General features: G+C 45.0%; 1 protein-coding gene across 2 annotated transcripts in view; it reads left to right on the top strand.

The window, feature by feature from the left end:
- DCDC2 (doublecortin domain containing 2) overlaps positions 1 to 27,778 on the top strand; it is a 134,671-nt gene that overhangs the window by 15,683 nt on the left and 91,210 nt on the right. For both annotated transcript variants that reach the window (XM_079147562.1, XM_079147563.1), the window contains 2 exons: positions 26,553 to 26,629; positions 26,723 to 26,854. In XM_079147562.1, coding sequence (XP_079003688.1) covers positions 26,553 to 26,629; positions 26,723 to 26,854 — 209 coding nt within the window. The remainder of the gene's footprint in view (positions 1 to 26,552; positions 26,630 to 26,722; positions 26,855 to 27,778) is intronic.

Below are 27,778 nucleotides of genomic sequence, written 5' to 3'. Positions count from 1 at the left end.
ATTCTCCTTACTTTCTCTGTCTCATGGTATCAAGTTGGTGGAGTGGTATGCGTCAAATTTGGGGCCCAACACTTGAAAGTGTGTTCATTCGCAGAGAGATCATCTTGGTTTGTGATCAGCAGCAGTGTTCGTTTGGCCCGTGTTTCCTGGCACCCTGTAGTCGCTCCCAGTACTTAGACAGAATTCTAAAACCAAGATGGTGGCCTCCTGGTGCTCACCGAGGTGAACCTGCAGGACCGTGAAGACAGCTTCCTGGTGTGTGGGAAGGAGCGTCTGCAGATGAATTTTCCTAACTCTCCGCTATTACTCAAAGCCTCCTTGAAGCGGGCACGTTTGAAACACAAAGGAATGACTGATCACAATGTGTGGCTCCTACTTTTTGGCAATTATAATTAACATCAGATTCTCTCATCAGAAAAGTGATGTGCCAGGCGTCATGCTGGTTGGAGGAGTAACGAGGATGGCAGATGAGGCCTTGGTAGCTGCAGAGTGGAGTCAGAGGACGAGCAGTTGCAAGGCAGGGCAGAACCCAGACCCATGATGTCCTGGCTGGCCGTCTGGAGGGTGGCCCTGGAGCTGGTCCTGGAGCTTCCCTGAGGAACCACACGGACGTGGAGACCTGGCGGGGCATGTGCTCCGTCAGGCTGGGGCGTGGGAAGGGTGGGGGTGGGGAAGTGTGAAGCCTGAGGCTTGGGGAGTGGGAAGGACCCAGCCAGAGCTTCTGAAAAGGACTCGGACTTTCCCCTAAAATCGACTGGAAGCTCTCGAAGGGGTTTCCTTAGCGATTTGAGGTGATGACTCTTGCCACGGAAGCCAGACTGGCGGCTAGGAGACCTGTGATGGAGAAGAATGTGGTACTCACAGGGCGGGCGCTGTGGAGGTGTGAAGGGCCAGGCCACAGAGAGACGGAGGGGCTGGCCGATGGGGGCGGTAAAGGGAATGTGCCGGAAGATTCTTGGGTTCCTGACCTGGTCAAGGAGAAACGGTACTTACTCCTTCAGAGAGACTGGGGACGTGGGTCGTGTTGTCTGACGGCAATGACAGTCAGGGTTACGCGAACACCAAGCCAGCCTCGGTGTTGAAAAGAGAAATGGGAAGTCACCGGAGCAGGCGTGTATCCCTTCACTGTGAGTTAGTGGTGTTCTGAGCTCGACGAAACTATCCTGTTGAAGCCTCGGGCGTATCTGTGAGCAGGGGATGGGGGAAGCTGGTGACCGAGATGTGCTCCTGAGAAGCTCCCATCCCAGAGGGAAGCAGGCTGCAGCCTTGAGGTTGGTCACTGAGTCCCGTTGCTCCTGCAGGGGTGTCGGGGAGAGAAGCTTGTTTAATTTATCACACCTTGATCTGATGTTAGGAAAGGAGAAGATACATAAGGAAGACCAAAAATTAGGGAGTGAATCCAGAAAAGGGGTACGGTTTTCTTTTATGACCCTAATATCCTTCTTTAAAAGTCATCATTAGTGACAGCACCGTGCCTAGAGCTATTTCAGTTGTATTCTTAATTGGCATTTTTTTTTTTTTTTTTTTTTTGGCCTTTGCTCATATTCCCTAAAGGATAAGATATTTATGCTGAAAGTTTCCAATACAGTGCTTGAAATGGCTTTGGCATGTCTGCTTATAAAAAGGCTCCCACAGGAAACTGAAAATATTTTTACATGGAAATTTCCTCCAGAGCATGAAGAGATTAGAGACAAAGCCTTTGAGCCAAGACTTTGGGAGGACTTTTCCATTTTCACCATGCCTCTGTCGAAGGGCCACTGGTTTCGTTAGCCATTCTCCTGATGTTTTGAGTAACATCTGTGAAGTTACCAGGCAAGCAAAGCACCTTGCAAGACTAGAGGAAGCAAATGGGGAGGAGAGTCACATGTTGGAGATAAACTGGATGCCAAAGGTCTGAAGATGGTTGCCTGTTCTTCCTGGGGCTTGTTCTCTCCATCTGATGCGTCCATGGAAACAGTACCTTCTTTAAAGTCTCGTGAGGATTAGAGACCTAGCTTCCATTCAGCTCCTGGGCGGTGCCTGATGCATATTTAGAATGTTGCCAATGGAAGGTGCACCATGTTGCTGCTGAGGTTAACAAGGGCCTGTGGACTGAGAGGCTGAGACCTGGACTGAGACAGGGACCACTGACCTACTGGCTGTTTTACCAGGATCTGAACCAGAGGAGGGAATGTGCATGTGGGTATTGAACAGGCTTCAGAACCTCCCCCAGGTTGAGGTGACCTGGATCCTTACTTCTGAGTGGAGTGATCATAGCATAGATGTTGGATAAGTGGTGGATCATTATTACATAAATATGCACAAGATAAACTATTTCAATAAATAAAGCAGCATGCAGTAAGCTTCTACGTTTGGCTTGATCTTAGCGCTGTTCTTCAAATGTGTAGGATCTGCATGACTTCACAAAGACTGAGAGAGTGAAAAACACGTTTGTCAATTTGTGTTAAGCAAAAGAAAAGACCTATGGTTCATTTTAGCAGAAGAGGAGTTTTGGGAAACATATTGTTTACCCTTCAATTTCTGATGGGCTGGAGAACTGTGCTCAGAGTATCAGTGTTTACAAGGTGGGGGAGATGGCCAGAACCCAGACCACATTATGTCGCAGGACCTGGCCACTGAGGGCCGTCCTGCCAATGCCATGGAACAGTGAAAATACAGGGGCTCTTCAGACCACTGTTTCCGATTTTTGACAGGGGTGCGCAAAGGCCGCCTCTGGAGCTGGTCTGCTTTTGCTGTGGATGGCACTGCTTTGACCTTCTCTGCTTTGCTGACGCACTGGTACTGACGTAGAAGTCCTGGGTGGGATTACCAAATCAAAGAGAGGTTCCGTCAGGGGGCTTCGCTGCAAAAGGACGGACACACACAGCATCTGGCGTTTTTACCTTCTGGGGATGGTGGTGGCATCTGCTTTCCTCGAGATGCATATGGTGGGAATTCTATTCAAACAGAAAATGTGTGCAGATGCTGGAAAGCCCACATATGACAGACATTCAGCACACATCCTGCGAAGGCCAATAACAAAGCCCTATTTGTTCTGCCACACTCGATGCCGTCGTCTCTCAGACTTTTGAAAGCACACCCATCCATCTCCTTCTTTGAAGGCGGCCACCCAAGATCTCCCTCTCCTCCTCTGCCTCCTCTCCTCTCTGGTGCTGGGGTGGAACCAAGGCCTCCTTCATCATGCTAGGTCTCCTCCACCACTGAACGCTTCTCCAAGACGGGGTCTTTGAGCGACTTCTGTTCTTCTTCTAGTTCTGCTGTTCAATGAATTTAAAAACCTATATGCTAAATTTTAAATACACCTATTATTGCCTTACGTAAGTCATTGGCATGAAGAGAGAGGGAATGAAGGATGTTATTTGCCATACAGACAACGTATCCAGTACCCGCGTGACGTGACAAGAAGGATCCTGAGTGCTCTGCGGTCAGGACACTGGAGAGGGTGCTTGGGCTCCCTCCTCCTGTGTGTCCTCTCACCTTCTTGCCTGTTTAGGGTTTTAGCCATTGGGGTGGCCTTAAATTTTTGTTCTGGAGAGATCTGAGCACACACTTCAGCTGAATTTTACCTTTGTGGGCGACAGTGGAATGAAGTCCAGCTTTCCTCTAGACCCTGGACCCTAGAGGTCGGGCCTCAGGCCCGTTTGTGCTCCTTGGTACCACCTGGCATCAGACACAGCGAGTGTCTGGAACATGGAGCTATTTGAATGACAAGTAGATGATGCTACTTTCCTGATATATCAAAATGGCCAAAGTCAGGTTTGGCTTCAAATATTACGGTTCCTTTATGTTTTAAATAATTTCAGTTTTTTGAAAACAAGGTATTTCAGTTATTTAAAAAATTTCCCCCTAAAAAAACACCCCAAAACTTAGTATTATGAAACAGTGGTGTATTTTGCTGGTGGACCCCGTGTGTTAGGATTGTGTGGCACAGCAGAGGTGGCTGCCGTCCTCCACTGTCAAGCTCAGTAGGGCTGGAGGGCTGCGTGCTGGAGTCAGCTGGAGGCCCGCACAGCCTGCTGCCTGAGGTTGGCTGCAGGTCCTTGGCCGTCGTTCCTCCTCCTCCCTGTCTTTCCCACCTGGGCTTCCTTCCCCACAGGATGGTGATGGGGTTCCCAGGGGTAGGGGAGAGGAGGAGGGCAGGGGAGCCAGGGAGGCAGGGGGAGAGAGGGATGGAGGCTGTGCCGGCTGCCCTGTGACGCCACATCTGCTGCACCCTGTCCTTCTATTCTTCCTCCCAGTGCGAAGTCTACCCAGGCTCTCTGGGAGGAGAAACGGACTCCACCTCTTGATGGATGTGAACAATGCCCCAGCCATTTTGGAGGACAGTCCACCCCGTGGGGAATCTGTCTCAGCTGCAGTGTTCAGATACTCAGCTACCACAGGCCTGCTGCTGCTGCTGCTGATGGTGATGATGGCGATGATGATTATGGTCCTGGGGACTGAGCCCAGGGGCAATTAACCACTGAGCCACATCCCCAGACTTTTCTATTTTTTTATTTTGAGACAGGGTCTCACTGAGTTGCTTAGGGCCTCACTAAGTTACTGAGGCTGGCTTTGAACCCGTGATCCTCCAGCCTCAGCCTCCCAAGTCGCTGGGATTATAGGCATGCACCAGTGTGCCTGGCTTGATGTTAGTGTTTGATGATGGCATGAGTCAGCACATGGACTCACTTCCTGCTCTTACGGATTGTTTTTTCACACCCTGAAGCAAAGAACTGATGTTTCTCCTGATTGCTTCCAGAATTGAATACACTTAAAAAACTAGTTGTACACCTTGTCGAGTGAGACCTCTTTATAAATAACTTCTCATTCTCAGCTTCCTGGGTGCTGAGGAGGCACCCCTGCTTTGGGAAGTTGTTTCTGTGGCCACTATTGGTACAAAAAGAAGACGCCATCTTCCTCCATCTCCCAAAATACAGTTACCAGGACTGAATGGAAATATATTATTCCATGCAGGTCCTCGTCTGTGAATCACACTCACATACTTTAAAAGAAGCGACTTCATGTGAGAAATATTTAAATGCATTTAGATATTCCTGAATATATCTAAAAGTTTCTGGTGATATCTAGATTTATGTATTTAGATATAAGAAATAGATTAATTCTAAATATAATTATTTAATGACTTTTGTGTTTCATTTAAAAAGTCTTTCCCGAATGATTCTTTGATCTCTTCATGTTTTACATTTAGGGTTCCGATTCCCTGTCCCACCCTCCTGGTGCCCCTGTCCGCTCTCCTCTCCTCTATCTTCCTGGTTCTCCACTTCCCCAGGCGCTCCTGCGTTCCTCCCCCAGCCTCCTCTCTACTTAGTAAACACAATTTAACAAAAATCTCCAGGAGCCAGCCTCTCACTGCATTTCTTTCTATGTGTATTTTACATCTTATTTTCAAAGTTAGACTTTATATGTTGTGATGTTGACTAAATGCAGATTTTTTTCATACCTTGTTGATTTCCCCTAGTTGACTTTTATCTCTTTTTTAAAATTGTAATTACTCAGTCATGTTAATTGTACAGATTGGGGGTTTCCATGTGAGGCTTCCGTTTCTTGATAGTAATATGTTAATTTTGGCAAAAGTCCACCAGATTATTTCATCGGTGGTATTTTGCCATTCCCTTGAATTCATCATTAGAAGAGGTTTCAGGGAGTCAAAGTCAGCGGTAGGATTAAATGCATGACAGTTAGCAAGGTTTAATAGAGGAAAGGATGGCTTCATGAATGAGTGGGTGGACGATTAGGTAACTTCTCAGACTATGCTGGTGGTCTGAATGTCTTTGTGGTGACAGTAGTTAATATGTCAGCACTCCATAGTAACGTGCCATCTAATCTAATCAAATGAGATCTAATTTTCTGTAGCCAGTTTTTGTCTTGCTAAAAACTCTTGGGGCTCACGTAGAAGATATGAAATCTTCTTAAGTGGGAGACAGGCAGATAAAGAATCTGCTAATAATTTGGTAAAAGTAATTCATGTTTCCTTGAGTTAATTGTAGGTGATGCATCTGATTTGGAAGCTAATAAAGATCCTCACGTATTCATCAGAAGAGCAACTACAAGTGGCATTATCACTTTCACTTGTCATTTAAAGCTGGTCCTGAGGATGTACCCCCTAATTGATGTGAGGTGTATTTTGTTTTTCAGACGCAGATACCTGTCACCCGTTATTCAAAGAAATTAAGAAAGACTTTGCAGGGAATTGTGAAGCACAGCTGTTAGTATCTAGTCTTTTGCAGGGCGAGGGCAAGCTGCTTCTTTCTTTTGCTCTTTTGGATCTCCAAGGGATGGGCTGGGCTGCTCTGCAAGGGGATAGTCACTCAGGAGCTTGGGGAGCAAGCCAGGTCGTGCTGATGGTGAACGCAAGCCACCGTGAGCTGTGGCTGGCCTGGGCTGCTCTGCCGTGAGTGTGAGCAGTGGCTTGCGTGTCCCAGAGGGCCGGGTGGAGGAGGGCCCTGGGAGTGACAGGCTGCCAGAAGGACACTTGTCCTGTCTTCCGGGCGCATGGAAAGGAGTTTATAGAATCTCAGCAGACGTTTGAGTGAAAGAAGGAAGAAACCTGGACACGTGGAAATGGCAGAGGCCGCCCGGGGTGCTGACATGCATCTTCATGGTGCCGGAAGGGGCGGGGAAAGGTTCTTTTAAATTCAATATTCCTTTATTCCTCTTCTTCCTGAATGTTGTACCAGTTGCTTTTCCTTGCAGTTCACTTCAGTGGTGAAAATACCTCGGTTCTAAAACTGCAAGCTAAGTTGGCGCCCACCGGGCCCTACCATGTCGGGTAGGGTTCATTACAGGGCTGGAAAACGGGACCAAACCCAGTCTGGCCGTACTCACATGAATAGTGTTGGTTATGTGTTGGTTGAAAGCCTCGTTTCTTTGGACTCTGTTTCCTCGCCCCTCCATCGCTGGGGCTCTCTGCTCTGAAGATTTTCTCTGTCCCCCTGGAGTTGGGGGATCCTGCAAGCACTCAGTAATCTAGGTCAGAGTTGAATGGAAAGGAAAGATGGCCTTACACCCTGATAAAGCAAATTTACAAGATAAAAATTCTTAAGTGGTTCTTCTTGGTGGTCCACTTTAAAAGGCCAAACTTTCAGCCAGTTGTGGAGGCCAAGTTCCGCTTCCTCACAAAGACAGACAGAATAGCTTTTTAGTGCAAGTTGCCTAACCAGTGCTGTTTGTACAGAGTGACCCTTCTCTGATTTATTCTTCTGGCCCCCATGGGTATGAAGATGGCCATTTATCTTTTGAGGCCTATGGCAGGTCTTTGAGTCTTTGGAATAGCGTGTCTAGCAGTCACATTTGGCCTGGGTTGTTTGGTAGTTGGTAACCTGGAAACCTAATTGCAACAACAAGCCATCCAAACATGGTTATTCTTCTGAGTGCTCATAATGAAAGTAATACCAGGAGGGACTAGCTAGGAACTGTCGAGACAGCCCTGGCAAACAAAACTGGCTTCTCGCTCATGGACATTGCTAATTGGGTGCTGTGATTCTAATTTAAAATTTATATACAACAATTCTGCAATCACGGGTAATGTGTTTCCTGAAGTTTAATATCAGATGAATTTTTCTTTTTCATTTGCAGGAGAAAGTAGCTGTTTTTCCTCTGTATCCAAGAAGGACTGAAAGACTTGCTTTCTCCTTATGTGTCTTTCTCCAGTGTTATTTTGTATCGTGTAAGCACAACAATTAAATAGAAACACAGGGTGGAAATTTAAATACTAATAAGCTGGTCCCTGCCCCCCTTACCCCATCCATTTGTATCTTCATTTTGGTATTATAGAAATAAAAGTTGATAGGACAGAAAATAGTGTCAGAAAGGCCCAGTGTATCATGTGGGGCTGATTTTGTGTCATCTCGTGGATTCCTGAGATTATTTATATTGAATGTACTTTAGGCACAAGTAAGGCCAGCTTCTCGCTGCCACACTGAACGATCATGGAAAGAGGGAGGTTGGTTCTGTTTTGGGGTGTGAAGGAATCCCTCTGCACGTCCCCATTCTGTTTGGGACCTCGGTTGGCTGATGTTAAGCGGTTGCTGGATTTGTCACCTGCACTCTGTCCTTTGGTTCCAGGTTGTTGCCTTTCTTCCTACTCCTGTGATTCTGCAGGACTTGCAGGGTGGAAATGAGGAGCGGAAGCAGAAATGCAGTTGTGATTTCCTTTTCAACTAATATTTCAATAAGCCTAAGTTGAAAAAAAAAAAAAAAAAGAGATGTAATTGGACTCGCTTTCCTTCTTCATGTTGCTGATGTGCTGGGAAGTGTGTCTCTATCTCACCTGAACACTCTGGGGCGGCCCTCTTCCTTACCTGAGAGATGGCATGGCAGAGTGGAAAGGACATGCATTTTGGAACCAAACAGGCCTGTGCACACATCCTGATTTGGGGACCTAAAGTATAATTTCCTCATTGGAAACTGGAAAAAGTCCTGTCTGTCTGAGAGCTGTGGCTGTCAAGACGCGGCAGTGAACATCTCTCACGTGTCAGTTGCTGAGCCTCAACTAGGGTGGGACGTGAGAAACATGTGGCCCTGCTTCCCAGGGTCTTATTGTCCATCAGAAATCACAGATGAGCAAACAAACAACAGATGTAAAATGAAGGAGATGCACAGCCCCATGGTAGTGAGCGCACTGGGGGCCACGGCCTGTGGCATGACGTGGGGCACAGGAAGGGATGCTCCAGAGAGGAGCCGGGTTTGGAAAAACCGGTAGCTCAGTGGCCATGGAGGGTGGGCTAAGAATTGCCCAAGCAAGGACCTAACAGCATGAAGTCTACAGCTACGTTGGTTACTGGTTTGGTTAGTGCCCAAAAGGCATATGATTAACCTGGGTCTAACCTCAAATCTGAGAGAAATGGGCTTTGACTACAGGAGATCCCTGTAGCCATGATCTTGGCTCTCAGGATCTTCAAACTGCACTACCTTCCCTCGTGCCCAAGTCTTTCAGATTCGAGCTATGTCTCAACTGGCTGGCTCGTGAGCATCAAGGACTCAGATGTCCAAGGGCAGGGGGGTCTGTGTGCTTTTGGTGCCCTTCCCAGGAATCCAGATCCTGATTACCTGGAATCTAGTAACTAAAGGTAAATCCACACGGGGGAATCCACTTGAAAATGCTCGGTTGTCAACGACTCTGTGCTAGTCGGTGGGGATTTAGGATTACTCTGTGACTCCAGCAGGAGAGTGGGCCAAGCTTCTGTGTAGGTGGAAGTGTTGTACGTGCTCAGAGGAAGGATTCCTCTACTGTTCTTGAGCAAATAACATTACTACTCATCATTCAACACGCAAATCATTCTCGTTAATTGTCAGGAAATTTATACGTCACTCAGAAAGTCGTCTTTCCTTTCTTCCTTGGAAATGGGAGAGCGATAATCTAGATCACTTTTCCCCGTGCCCGCCATCTCTGCTGTCTGGTGAAGAGTAGCAAACGTCAGGCATAGAACTGTACATCAAACTAAATTTACATTAAGCAAAGTCTGATAAAAGCAGGGTGAAGGGCAAATAAACACATTTATGAGGCTGCTAGAGAATTCTTTATTTAAAGGGCATTCATTCTGTTGAGTAGTAGCACCCCATATCTTCATTATAAGTTTATAATGTTAAGAGATTGACTAAAAATAACTAATGCGGTGAAGACTCATTGCCTGTGAGAAATTGAGACACATCACACACTGCCAGTTGCTGAAGACCTTGACAATGTTAGTAGCAATTGGTTTCAAGTAAGCAGGGTTGGCACAGCAAGTGTCAGCAGGACTCACAGCAGACTGCTCAGGTAAGGTCAAGGGATTTCAGGCTTAGCACCCGAAGTCCTGGGCTGGGTGCCTGTGGCCTCAGATTCATCAGCCATGAATTGGTGACGAGGACACGCCTGTCCTTACCTAGGCTCTTCTGTAACTCAGTTCAGTCCAGCTCATCAAGCACATGCTGTCCAGGTGGTCCTAAGCATTGGCAGGTCAGCAGCCCCGACTGGCTTGTCCCTGGCAGTGTGGAGGTCTGCATGGGTGTTTGCTGTTGCTGCCATCTGCCCGCCAGGTCCTGGGCTGTGCCGAGGATCAAGGCGTGATAAAGCTGTGTTGCGGGCCTGAGTGAGCCAGCTATGGGGAGGTGGGGGCGCGGCCCATCAGGCAAACACCTCCGTAACCAGAGTCCAGTGTGGTGTGGGTCAAGGAGAACGTCTGTGGACATTCTTCATGTATCCGTGGTTTTAATTGACATGAAGGATGTTTTTCCTTCCACCTGGATAAACTGGCTTCTTTTTAGATCTGTTCTCTTTATAGATTAGATAAATAGCAGTCAGTTCTTAACAAGCTTTGAATGATTTTTTTTTAAAATTTTCTGGATCACCCATAGTAAGCTTCAAAATTTGGACAGATTTTCTGCTACCCTGAGAGGTATAGGAGTGTCTTCTTGTTGACTGGTGTTCTAAAAGTGAAACCTCATTTTAACATCAGCCTGAGTCAAAGGAAGATGGTAAGTATGCTGGCAAAATGAAGAGGGCTGAGTCAATGAATATAAATCTTAAATGACTTCTGGTTGTAAGCTGATACTTCACTTATCTGTTCTTTCTCTTTTTGGCTAACAGGGAAAATTGGGAGTTTTGTGTAGATGTGTCTACTCACAAATATGCTAATCATACATAGGACTTTCTTCATCTGTTACTGCATTTAACCAAATCAGGAAGAAATTTCTTCCTCTGATCCTCCCTCCCTTCTTCTCTTTTCCTTTTTTTTCATTTTGTAACTTTGTATGAGACTCAACTAACGACTTTAATTCCACATCCCCACATATGATGGCAATAGAAAAAGGTTAGTCTAGGTTTCAATATGGGAACGGGGAAGGGAGGCTGGAAACAATAGTAAGTAAATAGGAAGGTTGTGAAACTGAAAAGCAGTTTTCAGTCCTTTTAACTTTGTTCAGAAACCAGAGACATGGTAAGATAAATGTGACTAATTTCCCATTTACATGCATAATACTTGGTTTTGGTAATGGGCCTTGATATCGTTCTAAGGAATAAAACTTGCTATAGGCTGAGATATGAGTATGATGATAGTCAGTGATAACAAGGTCCTTGATTTTCTCTATTATGTTAAAAAAATTAATAAAACCCCACTCTGTCTGGTACATGTACCTTGAAATTACAGATTTTACGGAACACCTTTGTTGAGAACTTCTGGACTAACAACATGGTGCTATAGTAACTGAAACGTTTGGTTTATTTTTGAGGAACAAAGACAAAAAATGGGGCTACTGCTACCACTCTGCTGAGGGCCCTTTTGCTCAATTCTGAGAAATCACCAATTGGCAATGAGCAGCTCCCTCACTATTAGCAGCTCTGTGCCTTGAGTGCTGGTGGCTCTCGGTTCCCAGTGTCAGCAGCTCTCCTTGCTGCTCTCCTATGAGCCAGAGCCAGCACTACCAACAGCTCTCGGACCCTCTCATTACTCCTCCTCCTTGCTCTTTGCCTGCTGCTTGCCCTCAGTGTTACCAGTCCTGACTGCTGGTCACTTTTAGTGTCAGAAGCCTCAGTGTTACTAGCTCTTAGTGTAGCCAGGTCAGACAGCTCTGTTCAAGATAGAAGTCATGAGTAAGTAAAATAAGACCATCTGAAGGAGATTTATTGGGACTTACGCTACAGCATTAGGGAAGGCAGTACAGAAACTGATCAGATAAGGCTGAGAGGAAGGCCGCTTATATAGGTCTAAAAAGGCAGGCTCACACATGCACAATGTCCTACCAGCTAACTAGACTTTCTGCTTAGTCCTGGGGGTCAGGTAAATTGGTCACAGAGTGGTGGATTTATCTAAAGAGGATATGGGCATAGTCTTCTGGGATGGAGACCCAACTTGCCGCATCCAAAGCGCACTGGAAACAGTTGTGTGGTGTCTGATGTGTCCATGGCCAGCTCAAGAAATGTGGGGCAGCTGCAGCTGTCAAAGATGGAAGAACGAAAAACAAAGAGTTCCTCTTGGGAGTGAGGGACCCTTCTTTCTGGTCTCAGCAACAGGTCTCCCCTGTAATGTCCTCAGGTAGCAAGGGACATGAAGTATCTCAGAATAGAAGACAAAATCCCGGCTGCCTTCATGGATGGAGCTAAGATCTAAGTTATTCTTCCAGGATGGATGGTTGATTGAGGCTTCAAGCCTCTTGAATTTTCTCCGTTGGCCTTGATCACTTACATTCCACGCTGATTTTCCTAAGCTAGGAGGACCTTTGGATTTGCTCATTTGCTGTCATGTAAAAGCTGTCCATGGAGTGATTCAGGGTGGTGGATTGCACGAGAGTGCCTGAAAGAACTGGGGTGAAATGTGAGGAAGTAGGCATTTTGCTCCTCCATTCCTAAGTGGAGTGCTTGTGCTCAGCTCTCCTAGTGCTTAGGAGATTCTGGTCTTGGATTATTCCAAGGTGATATTTCCTTCAGGGACCCCTGATTACAAGGCTTTTCCTGAGATGGACATACTAGGAGTAAGAGTACAACTTCATTTAATTAATTTGATGTGAAATCCTTTCTTCCACCTCTTATGTTGTTTTTTTGTAGTTGAAATATTTTGGATATCATAGAGTTATCGCTCTTTAATGAGCTACCCTCGCCCAAGCAATTCAGGTAGAGAAGGACGAGACGTGAAAAAAAGAAAAAAGGGCGGGGGAGGGACAAAGCGGGAATAGTCTCTAGTCTTTGAGTTTTTTGTGAATGAATACTAGCAAGTCGGATGAACAATCTCCTAACTGACATTTTCTTGCAGTTCTTCATGGACCAAATATAAATTTTACTCCTGTGTGTTTCCCTTGAGCAGCCACACCCCATTCATTCCTGTTCTTAGGTGAAGGTGCTTCAGTCAGGTGGGCTGCAGGTCAGATCACAGAGGCTACATACTTAAGGAGCCAGCTATGCCACTGACAGTCTTTTTTTGTTTATTTTTTAGTAAATATGAACATTTTACTTAGTAGGTTGGTACAGACAAAAATTTTGATAATGCCCATCACTGGGGAAAATGTTCAGTAATGTGTTGTTACTTGAAGTGCAAATTGATGAAATTCAAAAATCCAGACAAAGCTTGCTCTAACAAAATACATAAAGTTTTAGCATTGACAGCCTTGAACTACTACTTTTTGAGGGTTTATTACTCTTTTAATTGAGAAAAAAGCTTGCTGAACCTTGAACATTCTTCTTTATCTACTTCATGTGCTTTGACCCCCTGAATGGGGCAGTTTTGATGTGGGAGTGAGGTTTTGACCTAGTTCTACCCTTAGGGAATGCAAATATTTTCCCAATTAAACGAGGTTCCCTGGCTAACAACAAGCCATTGTTTCTCATTGTTCTGAGCTAATAAACTCGGTATGTGAAAAAAGTCGCCCTCCCCTCCCACATTAGTAAGGAAACCCATGACTGATCTTCAGGAGGTAATTGTACTCTCTCCTTTGGTTTAGTGGTGCATGAAATAATTAATTCAGGGTACATTTAGCTTCAGTATTTCTGTTTGTTTATTTCTAACTTGTCTAATTGGTCTGACAAACGAATAGAGGGTCAAGTTTCTTTGAAATTAAACCAAAACCCTAAATGTAATTCCAGGGCAGACTTGCTCAATTTAGTCTAGTTACAGACGGAGACTATCATTGGTTTTCTCAGGAGATAGTTTTATTACCCTTTAAATGCAGAGTTGTGCTCAGTTATTGGGAGAAGATAGGGCAAGGGAAGTGAAGAGAGGGAGAGGGCTGTCCCTTATGTAGTAGATCTTTATTTACAATAAATAATATGAAACGTTACCTTTGTCTGACCTTTGATTTTGCAATAATTCTAGAAAAAACTGCTGCTCGGTACCTTACATCACTCAGATTCCTCCAGCATCTTGTATAACCACAGTGTAGTTGTTCAAACTGGAAATTGAACTTGGTACAATTACCTAATATCCAGACTTTATTAGAAGTTTGCTAACTTTGCCACCAATACCTCTTTTCTGGCCCAGGATCCTGCATTTTATTTAGTTGTTATGTCTCTTAGTTTTTACTAGCCTGTTTCTCAGTCTTTCATGACCTTGACAATTTTGAAGATTAGCTGTTTTGTAAAAGGTCCTTCCATTTGCCTTTGCATGATGATTTGGTTGAAATGACTCATTTTGGGGACAAGAATGACAACAAATGTTATTGTACCTTGATCATTGCCTCATATCAGAAGGCACCGTTGGTGGAATAAGATTAAAAACAAGAAGTATTTTCCACAAAGGCTGTAGAGAAAGAAAAGAGTATTGAATAGCATTAAACAAGAACATGCTGTCTATCATGGACAATGCTGAAGGATTACAAAGACAAGTAAATCGCATCCTTTTATAGCCACCAGATGCAGCCCCTTGGGTATGTGTCTTCAGGGTGATTAATAGCTAATCTTCAAGTCAGAGGTCTTGCCAGCCATTGGCCTCACAGGTGGCCTGTTTTCACCCTGGTGATGGAGGTGCCCCTCTGTGTGGACCAGCTGGCCTCATCCAGAGGAGCAGCAAACTTCTCACGTCTTCATGACTGGTGCTTTTGCACCTTGTGGTGAGTGGCTTCCCCAAACTTGGCACCACCAACGCTGGGGTCCCACTGTTCAAAGGATGATGGAGATAAGGGGGGACCCAAGATAAGGTCCCGACTGAGACCACCTTGTGCTCTCGCTCTTATGTTCCTGCATGACAGAGTCTCAAGCAGGACAGGAGACTGAGTCAACATCCACTGGAGAGACAGAAGGGGGCACTCTCAAGGGGGGAGTGGGTCCTCTGGGGAGGAGAGCAACAGCTCACTTCCTGTGTCCCACTCCTGTTGGGGTAGGAGGAGTCGGTGAGATGGTCCTGCTCAAGCTTCTCTTGGCTCTGGATTGACGGGATACATTAGTGAACGACCCAGGGCAGCTCCTGGTCGTCTTGGCCTGGCTGACAGGCCCTAATTGGAATGGGTTTGACAGAATTTACAGTTGGTGGGCTCTGACCTTGATCTTCCTGCTTTCCTAGGACGGGGAAATCTCTGGTCTGTGTGGGGTCTTGCTTAACATGTCTTAGCGATCAGGTCTTTGTGAGCAAACGTACCTCCATCCTCCCCTGAATCATCCCTCTTCCTCCTGTCGTGAGAGGGATAGTGTACAGGGCTGAGACCAGGCAAGGCTCCTGAAATAGCTGTGCTGTCAGACCTTGGGGCGCCACGGAGGCCGGGCTATTGATTAACCGATCTGCTCCGCACTGAGAGTTTTCTTGAACTTGTGGCCCACTGCTCCTAACTGCCACCTATCACCCAGATGCTGGGAGGCAGAGGGGCCGCCACCCCTGCCTTACATTCCAGAGTAATGACTCCCAGGTCCTTGAGAAAGATACTCCTGGGACATAAGGATGACAAAGGCTTATATAGTGTTCAAAATGGTTACCAATGTTTCCAAGAGAAGAGGAACTAGAATTCCAGTTGTCTGAAGTCAGTGCTCTGAGAAAAAACAGAAGGGAAATCTGGTATTTTCAACAGAATTAGGTCTCTTACTTGTTTATTTCTTACGGGGGATTGAACTCAGGGGTGCTTTATCACTGAGCTACATCCTCAGTCCTTTTTATTTTTTACTCTGAGAGAGGGTCTCGCTAAGTTGTCCAAGCTGGCCTTGAATTTGAAATCTTCTTGCCTCAGGCTCCTGAGAAGCTGGCATTACAGGCGTGTGCCTCCTGCCTGGCTTATTTAATATTTGGTTGTCCTTACTGGACATGATGAAGGTATGTAGTACTACTGATGATGTTAACTTTAGGGTGCTCTCTGCTGCTCTCTCCTCTCTGTGAAGTTACTTTTGGAAAACTTCATAAGGATGTCCGAGTATCTCAAAGGGGAGATGCTTTGAGGCTGTACAAACATACATGACCTCTCCTTATCCGGGATTTCACGCACAGAGTTCAGCATCATCTCCGGTTCTTGTCTGCAGCTGCTGCAATAATGATGCTTGTCCGTGATGATTTCCTGTTTCGGCCATTCCTCCTACACGTGCTAGATTAGCTGGAATTCTACTGCGGGGAAGAGGTGTCTTCTGTATTTATTGGCATGGACCATGGATATTTATCTTAAGGGTGAAAGCCCTGTGGTACCATCATTCTCTTGCCCTGTCTTGGCCACTGGGAACTCCTTCCACATGGTGTCTGTGTCCTTCTGATGTGGCTCCACCATATTTTGAGCACTATGTCATTTTCTAGCACCAGCAGATATTACAGGTTCATTTTTCCTTTTCTTCCCTGGATTCAGTTGTTTCTCCAGGAGCCCTTGTTCCATCGTTCCACTGATGACTGTTAAGGAAAAGCCCATGGTCTTCAGGACAGCAGGCTGTTCCCCGTAGTGGCCAGCAGGGCAGTTCTTGCAACAACCCCTTGTGACTGGGGCATTTCCTCCCATGGCCTCTTGGCTCTACTTTAGACAGTATGACCTCTGGATGGGTCTCATTTTTCCAGCAGTTCTGAGGGGGCACCCTTATGGGTCCCTTTTACTGTACGTGTGATGTTTCATTGCAAATAACAGATTTCTCTTGCCTAAGTCGTTGTTCGACACTCAAGATTGACAAAGCTGTCTTTTTAAATGAAAAGTTCTACTTTTGTTCAAGATTACTTGTTTGTAGTTACACGTTGGTACTTTTGAATGGTGTTCAGAGAGCCTCAGAATGCAGTGCTGCCCCCAAGTGCACAGAGCCACCCGGGTGGAGGTAACTCCTGGGCGAGCCTGGAGCCAGGACCCCTGAATCCTGCCTATTGCTTCATTCACACTTCACCCCTGTCTGACCACTTGTGTCCCCTCGACCCCGGGCTCAGCCAGAGTGGGGCCATGCATGCTCCTCCACACTGAGCCCTCCGAGCCAGGGTGTTGGGAGTGGAAAACTGGTATTCACTGAAAACGTAGCTTCCCTCCCCATGGGTCTGGTGGCCAATAGCTTTCCTAGCATTAATGGAGATGGACTGGGGACACGTCCAGTTGGCACATTCTTCAGTGGACTCCCAGGGTGAGTGACTCACAGAGAGTGCAGGTGGGAGCTGGTCCCCTGCAGGTCCCTGCCCCCAGCATTGCTGCCTTTTATCTCCCGTGATTGTGGTTTTGTGCCCCTGCGCAGTTGCTGCGCTGTGTTCTCAGTGGAAAGTTTACATTCCACTGCCTAGATTGGTTTGGAAACCAAAATCCCCTTTGGGAAAACAAAACAAAACAAAAAATGACAATGTGAAGAGCTAAGCGTGGCACAGCAGGTTAAGAGGGAGTCCAAAAGGGAGCCCAGAGCAAACCAGGCACCGACTTTAACGCCGCCCCCATGCTTGGTTAATGGCAGTTTCTGCAACTTCTGAGTGTTCTCTTGGTTAATTGGTTATTTTTTAACCTCGTGGGGGTCATGCTATTCTCTTCAGCGTGGCATTCAGGAACACTGCGCCGCCTGACTTTTGAATGCCTTGATGAGGACGTGAGGACTGTTTGGCATTCCTGTAGGAGAAAGTGACCATCGCAAATAATAGCAATTTTTAGAATGAAGTTAATAAACTTGGGGTTTAACATTATATCTTCAGAATGCTTAGGACTATCTGAACTTTGAAAATAATCCCCAGATTGTGATTAAAGAGAGAAGTAAACTACAATGTCAATACCTTGAAATTTTGTGTTCCATCAGGAAATTGACTTAATGGATCAGAATTTGCTGAAAGAACTTAGTAATATGAATGTCCATTTAGGGTATATTCATACTTCAGAGTTTTCCAAGGAAGGTGTTACTTGTGCTGGGGATCTTATCTTTGGGGTCACTTTTTAAGATTAAAAAGAAACCCATTACCTTGAGATGTTTTGAATGATTTGTTTGCTTATTCATTAGTTTTGAATCTTTTCCTGCTTTAATGAAAGGAGGCATTCACTTAGCAGTTCAAAAGGCAACTCGGTAAACTGATGCTCTAGTGTCTACAGTTGGCAGAGAATAACCCTCTGAATAAGAGAAGACAGCCCACACTTGACAGGTGAACCTAGCCCTTCTCCTGGGAGTTAGCACCTGGACAACACGGAACCTGTACAGGACCCAGGTAGAGATGAGTGGTTTCATCAGCTCATGGAGACTAATTGGACCCTTCTGGGAGTATTCTGAACAGCCTGTTCATTATAACCAGAGACATCTTCTATAACAAGCTCCCTTCTGAAATTAGAGTGGTTGGGATTTTTAAAAAGCCATCATTGCAGAACAATATTGGTGAAAATATTCCAGTGGCTGGCCTGATTTTGCCACCACATCTGGAATCTGGAATTTCTAGAAGGATTCTTGGGGGTTATAAATTATAATCTTCAACCCATGGGGGTTGTACAGAAATTATAATAAGATCATGAAAAGCATATACGACAGGTGATAGCCAAAGGGGAAGAAGCTTAAGTGGACTTGGACTGGAGAAGACATGGAATCTCATGAATGAAGCTAATGAACTTCACTGTGGTCTACACATGGCTGTGTGTGCGTGCGCGGGTGCATGTGTGTGCATGTGTGTGCATGTGCTCACACTATACTTACATATAGTTGGTTACATATAACTCAAGAAAGAGCTTATATAAATAAATACAGCATGCACCTATTGTTTCTCCTGGTGGTGGGTTTCTGTCTTGAGCACCATTAGTGGGCTGCCTGGTGTGTGGGAGGAGCCCAGGACTGGGAATCAGAAGTGATTTATTGACTGCTGCTTTGCTTACTGTGGGAGCTTGCAGGGTGAGGGGCATCTTTCTCCTTCATACAGCTGGGAAAAGGCTAACCTCATAAGGTTGTTTTGAATATGAATGAAAGCATTTTTATAAATTTTATGATCATGATTGTAAACTTATTTGAAAATATCTGCTCTATAGAGATATTGGGAAAAGTAAAGGTAACATATGGAACATGTTTGGATCAGTTCTGAGCATGGTATTTGCTCAAAAATTGGCCCCAATTATTGTCTAACTGATGAAACTTTGGGTTATAGAAGAAGCAAGGTACTAAGAAAATAAAGGAGAGATGCAGCCCACATAAATATTGATAACCTAAGGGGAATAGGTTATATTTATGAAAAATGTTGCATGAGAGATTCAGACAGAAGGATGCCTCGATGTTGGGAATAATGTGTCCCATGGTACACTTTCTTGCAACTGCTTTGAAACAAGGGCAAATGATTTATGGATAATGGGTAATGTGAAATACATTTCTCATGTTATTGTGACTCTGCTGAATTCATGAATATTTAAGTATAAACAGGCTTTAAAAAAATCTTTGTTTTAATGTAAAAGGTTAGACTTACACAGGTGGATACAGTTGCTCAGTGTCAGGAGAAAGATCTGGACTAGAGATGGACTTCCATCATCATGGCAAAACGGTGATGACCGTAAATAACCCTGGGCTTGGTCACTTTGGCAGGAGGGAGTTCAGGCCAAACAGAGGAAAGGGCAGGGCAGATTCTGGGCAGGATCAGCATTTGATGGCGGGTGGAGGAGGTATCACAGCACAGGAAGCAAGGGCCACAGAAGAGTGGGGCTAGAGACAGCCTGTTGCCAAAGGGCGGTAGAGTCCCCGGCAGCACATTCCCTGTTAGTTGTTTCTTCAGTGCCACAGAAGATCTGACACTTGGAAGCTGTACTGTCCTGGATGAACTGTATTTAATTTTCTGGAGCTTAATTTTCTCAAGTTCAAAAGAGCACAATTCTATGAAAAGATATTTAACATTTCAGATATTGTGTAGGATATACTATTCTTTATGAAATATCCAAGTTTAAAAAGTATGTATTATGAAAACATTTAATATACATCTACTGTGAAAATTAATTGACAAAATGGGCATTATATATGTATATATACATATATATATATCTTGTCATTTTGCATTGACAGAGAACATGTGATTGACTTGATTAATCTGCTCAGTGTGTCTTCCTACCATACTTCTTCTTTCAACCTACTCATGTTTCTGCATTCAAAGTGTCTCTTATAAACTGCGTGGTGTGGGATCTTGCTTCTTCATCCATTCTGACCCTCTCTGTCCTTAACAGGGGTTTCAGTTGGTGTATTGAGTTCCAGGCACGGTGGGATGTTTGTGTCTGTCATGCTGTTTGTTTCCCACTCTCCTTTTGGTGTTCATTTTTGATCCTTCCCCTGCTGTCTTTGGTCTGCGGTCTCATCCAGCACTTGACCCTTTGGTCTCTTTCTGGGCCTCCAGCCGTGCCTCTGTGGTTTGGTCTCTCTCTGGGCCTCCAGCCGTGCCTCTGTGGCGCTGCTGGCTGCAGCTCTCCTGTGCTTTCCATGTGCATCCTTGACGTACTTTAGTCTACATTCAGATCATCTCCGTTCATGACAAACTGACAGAGTTTGAGTCCACTAACCTTCACTCATACCTTTCGTTCGTATTAAATATTTTGCTTCTTTGTCACTGACTTCATGCATCATGGTGATTATTTTTGCTTTAAAGTTTAAAAACTGGCTAAAGTCATTTTCCAAGTTTAAGTGACGCACACATTTCCTCCCAGTGTCTTTCATTCTTTCTTGGTCCGGGCTTTTGCCTTCTGCTGTTTGGCTGCAATCCGAGGACCTTCCGCCACAGCTTTTGGGGATGTGGCTGTGTTCATGGTCACTTCTTTTGGCTTTCCTGTTGAAAAGTGTCTTCGTTTCATCTCCTTTTAAGAAGGCATTGTCCTTGCGTATATTCCATTGTGTCTGATCTGCTAAGGCCGTGGAATGAGGTCTTTTTCGCATATTCTCTGTTTTTAGTTCTAGATTTCCATTTGCTCCTTTTTCAGCGTTCTGATTTCTGGGCTAAAATTTCCTATCTTTCATTTTATTGTCTCCTGTTTCACCTTCTCTACTGAATTCTTCAGCATGTTTATCATCGTATTGGAATCCCTGTTGGCTAATTCCAACATCACGATCATCTCTGCCTGGCCTTGGTGAGGGGTCCTGTTCCCCCTTCATCTACACATCTGATACTTTGCCCAGCTGGAGACCCTGTCCTCCAGCACCTCTGCCAGCCTTCCACACCAGGGTTTCTTCTCTGCCCTCTCGCCTGGCTCCTGGCTCTGGGTACAGCTCTGTGCACTGAAGAGGTCCCCGGGAAGAATGTGTCCATGGTGTGGACTTGCTCTGTGTGCCACTGTGCGGCTGCCTGCCTGTCTGTCCTCTGGGATGAAGGCAGCTATAGATTTCTTCTCTCCTAGAAAGCGTCCACCCCTCTCTGGAGCTTGTGCATCCAGCCTTCTTTGCCTCCTAAGCTCTTCAGTGGGTTTCAAAAGACTCGAGTCAGTTTTCACCATGATGGTGAGGGCGACTCTCCCTCAGTCTCCTTCCTAACAAGAGGAGACCGCTCTTCGTTCTTTCCTTAGTGAGTCATCTGCTCTTGAAGAGATTGGTCATGGTCGTCACCTGTGGTCATCAGTCTCTGCTTTCCAGGTCCCTTGCAGGCTGTGTGTCTGGAGTCTTTCCCTGACAAGTGGCTTCACCCCAGGAAGGTCAGGGAAGAGTCCCAGCAGGGACTGCCTTCTGATGCTGGCACTTCCCACGTCAGCGAGAGCCACACCATCAGCCACAGGGCCTGCTGGGTGGCTCTGAGCCAGTCAACATCAGACATCTCCGCCACTCTTGCTTCCATTTAAAAAGGGCAATATTGAAAAATTGGCCAATTATTCAAAGACAATCTCAATAGAATGATCTGCAAAATACTTTGACGGTGTCTAGTATTTTGACTACTAGATAAATTATTTCTACTCTGGTATCTATAAAGGTTTTTGGCCCTTCTCACTATCAAAAAGTAGTGAAAATTGATTAAATATTGGTGAAGGACTTTGTTCTCCTCTCTGATGTTGTGTGCTGTATGTGTAAAATAGTAACGAAGTTTCCTCAAATATTGCCATTCTGAGAACCCACTTTTTCTTAAAGATGTACCATAAGAAAAGTAGAGTCGAAAACTTTTTGTGGAGGCCAGCGTCTATTTTGCAAATAATTAACTTCAGTTCATTTGTTTCTCTAAATACCTGTCTCTCTCACAACAGATAATCATAAAAATGTGTTACATATTTTTTTAAAAAATCATTGAAAATTGGGCCTTTAAATGGTGTCATCAGTTTGTACAAGAGGTCAGAGATCTTTAAGTTTGTGCAATGGTCCCATTTAACCACCCTTTCCTCAGCTCCAAAGGCTGAGTTTGGTTCTCTTGGCTCAGGGTGTCAGGAGGGGGTGAGTGCTGTGATTTGAGGCAGGTGGATTCTCCGATGCATTCGGTTTAACAGCCCTGGGGACTGATACTGCCACCTGACTAATTAGTTCACGGAGCATCCCTTCGGGCTGGTTTAGCAGAATGACTCCTACTTTTACAGGTCAAGCAATTGAGGTGTGAGACATTGAACTAGGTTATGTAAAAAGTTTGGGCATTTAGTTCTGGAGTTAAAAATTTCAGTCTCAGTTTATAGACTTTCATCTTGTTATTCTAAATACACACACACACACACAATTTTAATTCCATTGAGTTTGTTTTCCATAAACAAATCCACATAGGTTTTAACTTGAATGTTAACGCTCTGTGTGATTGTCTTTGCAAGTGTCATGCAATTTGTGGACTTGACTTAAATTACTTAGATTATCAGGGTCACATGAAGCATTTTATTTTTGTATGGTTATCTGTGGTAAAATACAATCAAAGTAAGATACCTACGAGAGAGTGATATATTGGAGGAAGTATGTAATTTATACAAAAAAAACTACACAGGGTGGGCACAGTCAGCTCCCTTCCACCATCTTTGACTTTGGAAATAGTGCCAAGAAAAATTTAGTCATAGTCAGCCTGTCCGTCTGCCTGTCTGTTCATCTGTCTGTCTATCTATCTATCTATCCCTCTATTCGTCCATTCATCCACCCACCCACCCATCCATCCATCATCTGTGTTTCATGCATTCTGTACTCAGGGAGCAGAAGTGAGGGTTTGGTGAGGCTCACAGGCCTCTCTCTGTTCACTGTGCTAACTTACTTAGCATCTTGGTGAGCTGGACTTCCCAAGACAGCCTGGAGCCCGGGCAGAACCGAGGTGAGAGCGGGTCTCCGCTGGCTACATGTTTACTGGTGATTCTCTCACCAACTGGCAAAGTCAACCAAAACCCTTAACTCTGCTGGGTCCAAAATGAAAGTTTACATTTTGAACCAACATCATTTTATTTATTGATTTATTGAGACATAATATTTGTGTGTCTTTACAGGATATGTTACTTTGATACATGTATACAGTGTAATAATCAAGTGGGGGTAATGAATCTTTTCATTTCTAAGGAGTATATATTTATGATTTATGATTAATCTTCACTTTAATTGGTGAATCATGAACATTTGGAGAATATTTTTGCCATGCTGAATGGAGAAAATAGGTAATATTCAAAATAGATGGTTTTATTTATCTCAAGCAACAACTTACATACTTGGAATAGAGTTATATAATTATTTTAGCCATCATGTGTATTTATAAATTTCTATATATTTTTTCTAGCTTTCTATACTCTAAAGCAAAGCAGCATATTTTGGACAACAAGATTTTAAAACATTTGTTTATGTCACTTATTCACCTTCACCTGTAATTCAGCACTCTTCAAGGGGGACGTGGTAAGACACACCAGAAAGATAGCACCGGAGTACGAAGCGGGTGCTTTGCACCTTGAGGGAAGTGAAAAGCAATGTAGGAACAGCAGTTACACCCCAAGTAAATAAGATGCATGATACGTACTTGGGAAAACTAAAAGGGCGGAGAGCGAGCCTGGGCGTGGCGTGGTGGAGTGGCGGGGGAGGCAGTCAGTGATGATCCAGAGGGAAGGACTTTGGGAAGATCGTTGAAAGGTCCAGAATCAGAGCCTGTCTTTCATAATGCAGACACATCTGCAGTTCAAACATGCCACGCCTACAGGGGAAGCAAATACGCTGTCATCCCAGGATCATGTAGACCCCAGCCCCGGCCTCAGACTGCATTTTTTGTAGATCAAATCTATTTTCTTTTTCTATAGTATTAACTAAATAAGTTAAGAGACTCCTCAGACTGATCAAAGCTCACAATAAATTTCATTAAACTAAAACCTTTACTGCTGGGCATGGTCACACACAACTGCAATCCCAGAGACTTGCGAGACTAAGGCAGGAGGATGGCAAGTTTGAAACCAGCCTCAGCAACTTAGCAGTCTGTCACTTGTGTTTAAAACTATGTGCACACAATGTAGCCATAATACAATATGTATAATGCGTACAGACTATTATTGCAGGACTATTGAGGACTTTGGATACAGCTCAGTGGTTAGGGAAAAAAAACTGAGAAGGACACTTCCTTTTTATTATATGCCTCTTTTAGATATTTGAATTTTGTTCAGACTCATGAATTACCTGCTAATTTTTTTTTTTTTTTTTTGTAAGCTAGGGATTGAACCCAGGGACACTCAACCATTGAGTCACATCTCCAGCCCTTTTTAATGTTGTATTTAGAGGCAGGGTCTCAATAAGTTGCTTAGGGCCTCACTAAGTTGCTGAGACTGGCTTTGAACTTGCAATCAATCCTTCTGCCTCAGCCTCCCAAGTCACTTCAATTACAGATGTGCACCACCGTGCCCTACCTGTTAAACATTAAAAGAAAAAAAAAATCAATATCATGGTTTCATCTCCAAAACTGGAAAAAAAAATATCAACTTCACTATAAATATTAGTTTAGGGCCTTGCATCTGTGGATCAAAAGTGGAAATAGTTATTGTGGTTAAATTTTAAAATTTTTGCTCTAAATTGGAATATTTTTAAATTAAATTTCAATAAACATTATTGTGCAATAATGTTCAGGCATTTCTGAACACTGTTTCACATCCTGGAGAGTCCCAGAGGAAATCTTCCTTCTCATTTCTCTCAAAGATAGAATGATTTTACAGAGGAAAGTGTCTCATAAATGATTTAGGGCTAATACTTGATCTCTAAAATAACTAGCAAAGTGCATAGCAAACACAAATTCACAGACGTAGGTTCACAAAAAATTATGTCACTTATTACGTATGATTTGAGGTAAATTAATTAAGCTCCAGTTTCTTCATGTAAAACAGGGCAATAGTAACTTCAGTGTGTTGCATTCATGATTAAAAGCTATATGGCATGCATAGATTAATATAGTGCTCATCATGTGATAAATGATATCTATTATTATTGTTATGTGCCATTTGCTTATAAGTTTCCTTAAATCCAAAAAACGCATCATCCATACCTGAGCGGCAGCAGCAGCCCAAGACAGCTGGAGGGCCAGCAGGGAGGGCGTGGTGGGCCCTGAGGGCAGCTGGAATTTCAGCTGGAGAAATATGGGGTGTTTTAGCAGAGGGCAGGCTGAGCCAAGGCGAGGAGTGGGTACAGGGGGTCTTGGGATGGAAGGGCAGGCTGGCGAGGGTGGAGCACAGCCATGGCTGAGGCGGTGGGGGGGGGGGGCATCCCAGAGGGAGGAGGGGCGGGTGAGCAGAGCTCGGTCCAGGGGCTTCCTATGGGCAAGGCTTAAGAGGTGGTCCTCAGAGGTGCAGGTGGAAACCAGAGAGCAGGAGACTGAGGAGGAAGGACAGGAGGAGGTGTCCTGTAGGAAAGAGTTGGGAAGGTCCCCGAGAAGACCACACAGGGTCACTGGAGAAATCCACTCCAGATGGGGTGAGGGGCAAGTAGAGACAGTGGGGGACAAAATCAACATGGGATCTTAGACTCCTAAGGGGACAAGGATCCCCCATCTGAGACAGGCAGAAAAGGAGAGAAGTGGCAAAGATATAAAGGAGTTGGGTCTTGGAGGAAAGGGAGGCGAAGGGCTTTGTGTCTGCTGGTCTCTGATTTCCAGAGTTTGGGACAAAATGACCTGCAGACAGTGTGTCTGGGTAGGGTTGAGCACAACAGCTAAGGATCTAGACTATCCTCTGTAGGAGATGGAAAAGAAATCGTCGGCTCAGGAGTGGAGGGTGGTGTACCGAGGCCCAAGCCGATGCCCAGATCCTCCCTCTCTTCCCTGGGCTGTGCGTTTCTAACTGAGCTTGGACCCTGGACGCTGTAGGAGGCGGGAGGTGATCTGACACCCAGATGCAAGAACCCAGAGCCCGAGGTGCTGGTGTGCTTGTAGCTGATGAGTAGGGGAAGGAGTGCCACTGAGGGAAGGGCTTCTCAGGGGCAGAGTGGCCCGGGGCCAGAGGGCAGAGGTCATAGGGCTGGGAGAGCGATGGAAAGCACAGCTCATGTGGCTGCAGAGCCGGCCAGCAGAGCTGAGCCTCTGGGATAGGGCGTTGCTCTTTTCCAGAAAGCATTGTTAAAAGTCGTCCTCAAATTCCCCTGGCAGTTCACACTTGGTATCCTTGGCACAGATCAGAGGCCACATGCCCAGGGCTTCAGGCAACCTTTTCTTTTCTTGAGAACTTCATGAAAGGCATCTAATGTTGATAGCATACATCCAGAGAGCTTACAGGAGTGGCATAAAACAAGCTTTTGATGAAAGTGCTACAGGTTTCAGCCAGTTCCCCAGGAACCTGCAGCTTTTCCTCCAAGGACAAAACAATAGTCTAAAGTTAGTGATTTGGATTTCTTTTCTTTGCTCCTCAAGGTAAAACCAGTGACCCACAGCAGGATCAACGTGTCGGCCCGCTTTAGAAAACCCCTCCAGGAACCCTGCACCATTTTGTAAGTCTCAAGTTGAAATTGGCTTCATGTTTTCCACTGGGCTCAGGATTCTGAATTCTGTAGTGTGACTGAAACGGTTGGCTCCCCCTGCAGCTTGATCGCCAATGGAGACCTCGTAACTCCGGCGTCCCGCCTCCTCATCCCCAGGAAAGCCCTGAATCAGTGGGACCATGTGCTGCAAATGGCCACGGAGAAAATACCCCTCAGGAGCGGGGCTGTCCACAGGTGGGTCGAGGGATCTTCTCAGGGGCATGGGCTTTGGGTGGAAGGTGTCCCCAGCAGGTTCCGGGGTCATGTTCTCCAGGGAAATTTTGACTCACCTATAAGCTTTGTGTGCCTCAGTTTCTTCACATGTGGCCTGGATAGGAAACAGTGCTGGTCTCACGGGGCCATTTTAGGGAATGGAGTCACCCACATGGAGGGCCTCAAATTTCCCCGCATGTCAGAACATGTGGACGTGTAGAATTGTTTTTATTCCTTTGGTTTGGAGTAAACCAACCAGCACCAACACCGCTCGAGATGGGAGTCAGCTTCTTAACTCTTAACTAACGGTCCTTGCCTCCCCCCAGGAGATATTTATGATTAATTGATGGTCCAAACTATTTGCCTAGGGTAAAAAAAAATGGACATCAGGAAGTGTTTACAGGTTAAAGGACCAGCAGGTCCCAGAGGATAGTTAAATGGGGTTATCTAAGCTTAAAAAAATCAAAAGCATTTTTAGGCTCTGAAGTTTAAGTGAATATTAAAATCATGGTTTCTTAGTTGCAAAGCCTACAACATTATCCCTTGGTGGGGGCTGACATATATTTTCCTGCAGTTGGAGAGTTACAAATAATATATATACAACATAGGAAGGGGGTGGGTACATACACGTACACACCCATTTAAATATTGGAGATCCATTCAAGAATTTCCCAGTAATGCTCTTCAGCACCTGTTTCTGCTCCAGCCTCTTTAACATGTTGAATTGTTGGATATGCCCTTGCTTTTAAGTTTTCATGTCTGTGTTCTCTGTCTGTCTCTCTCTCTCACACACATATATGCACACACAGTATAAAACAAGTTCTCAAAAAATGATTGCACATTGGGTCTTTCAATTAAATGCATGTACAGATTAATGTATGCATATTTAAGCATATTAAGGTATAC

This window comes from Sciurus vulgaris, assembly GCF_902686455.1.
Source record: "Sciurus vulgaris genome assembly, chromosome: 7".
Lineage (NCBI taxonomy): Eukaryota > Metazoa > Chordata > Mammalia > Rodentia > Sciuridae > Sciurus > Sciurus vulgaris.
This window is presented reverse-complemented; position numbering and strand designations above follow the sequence as displayed.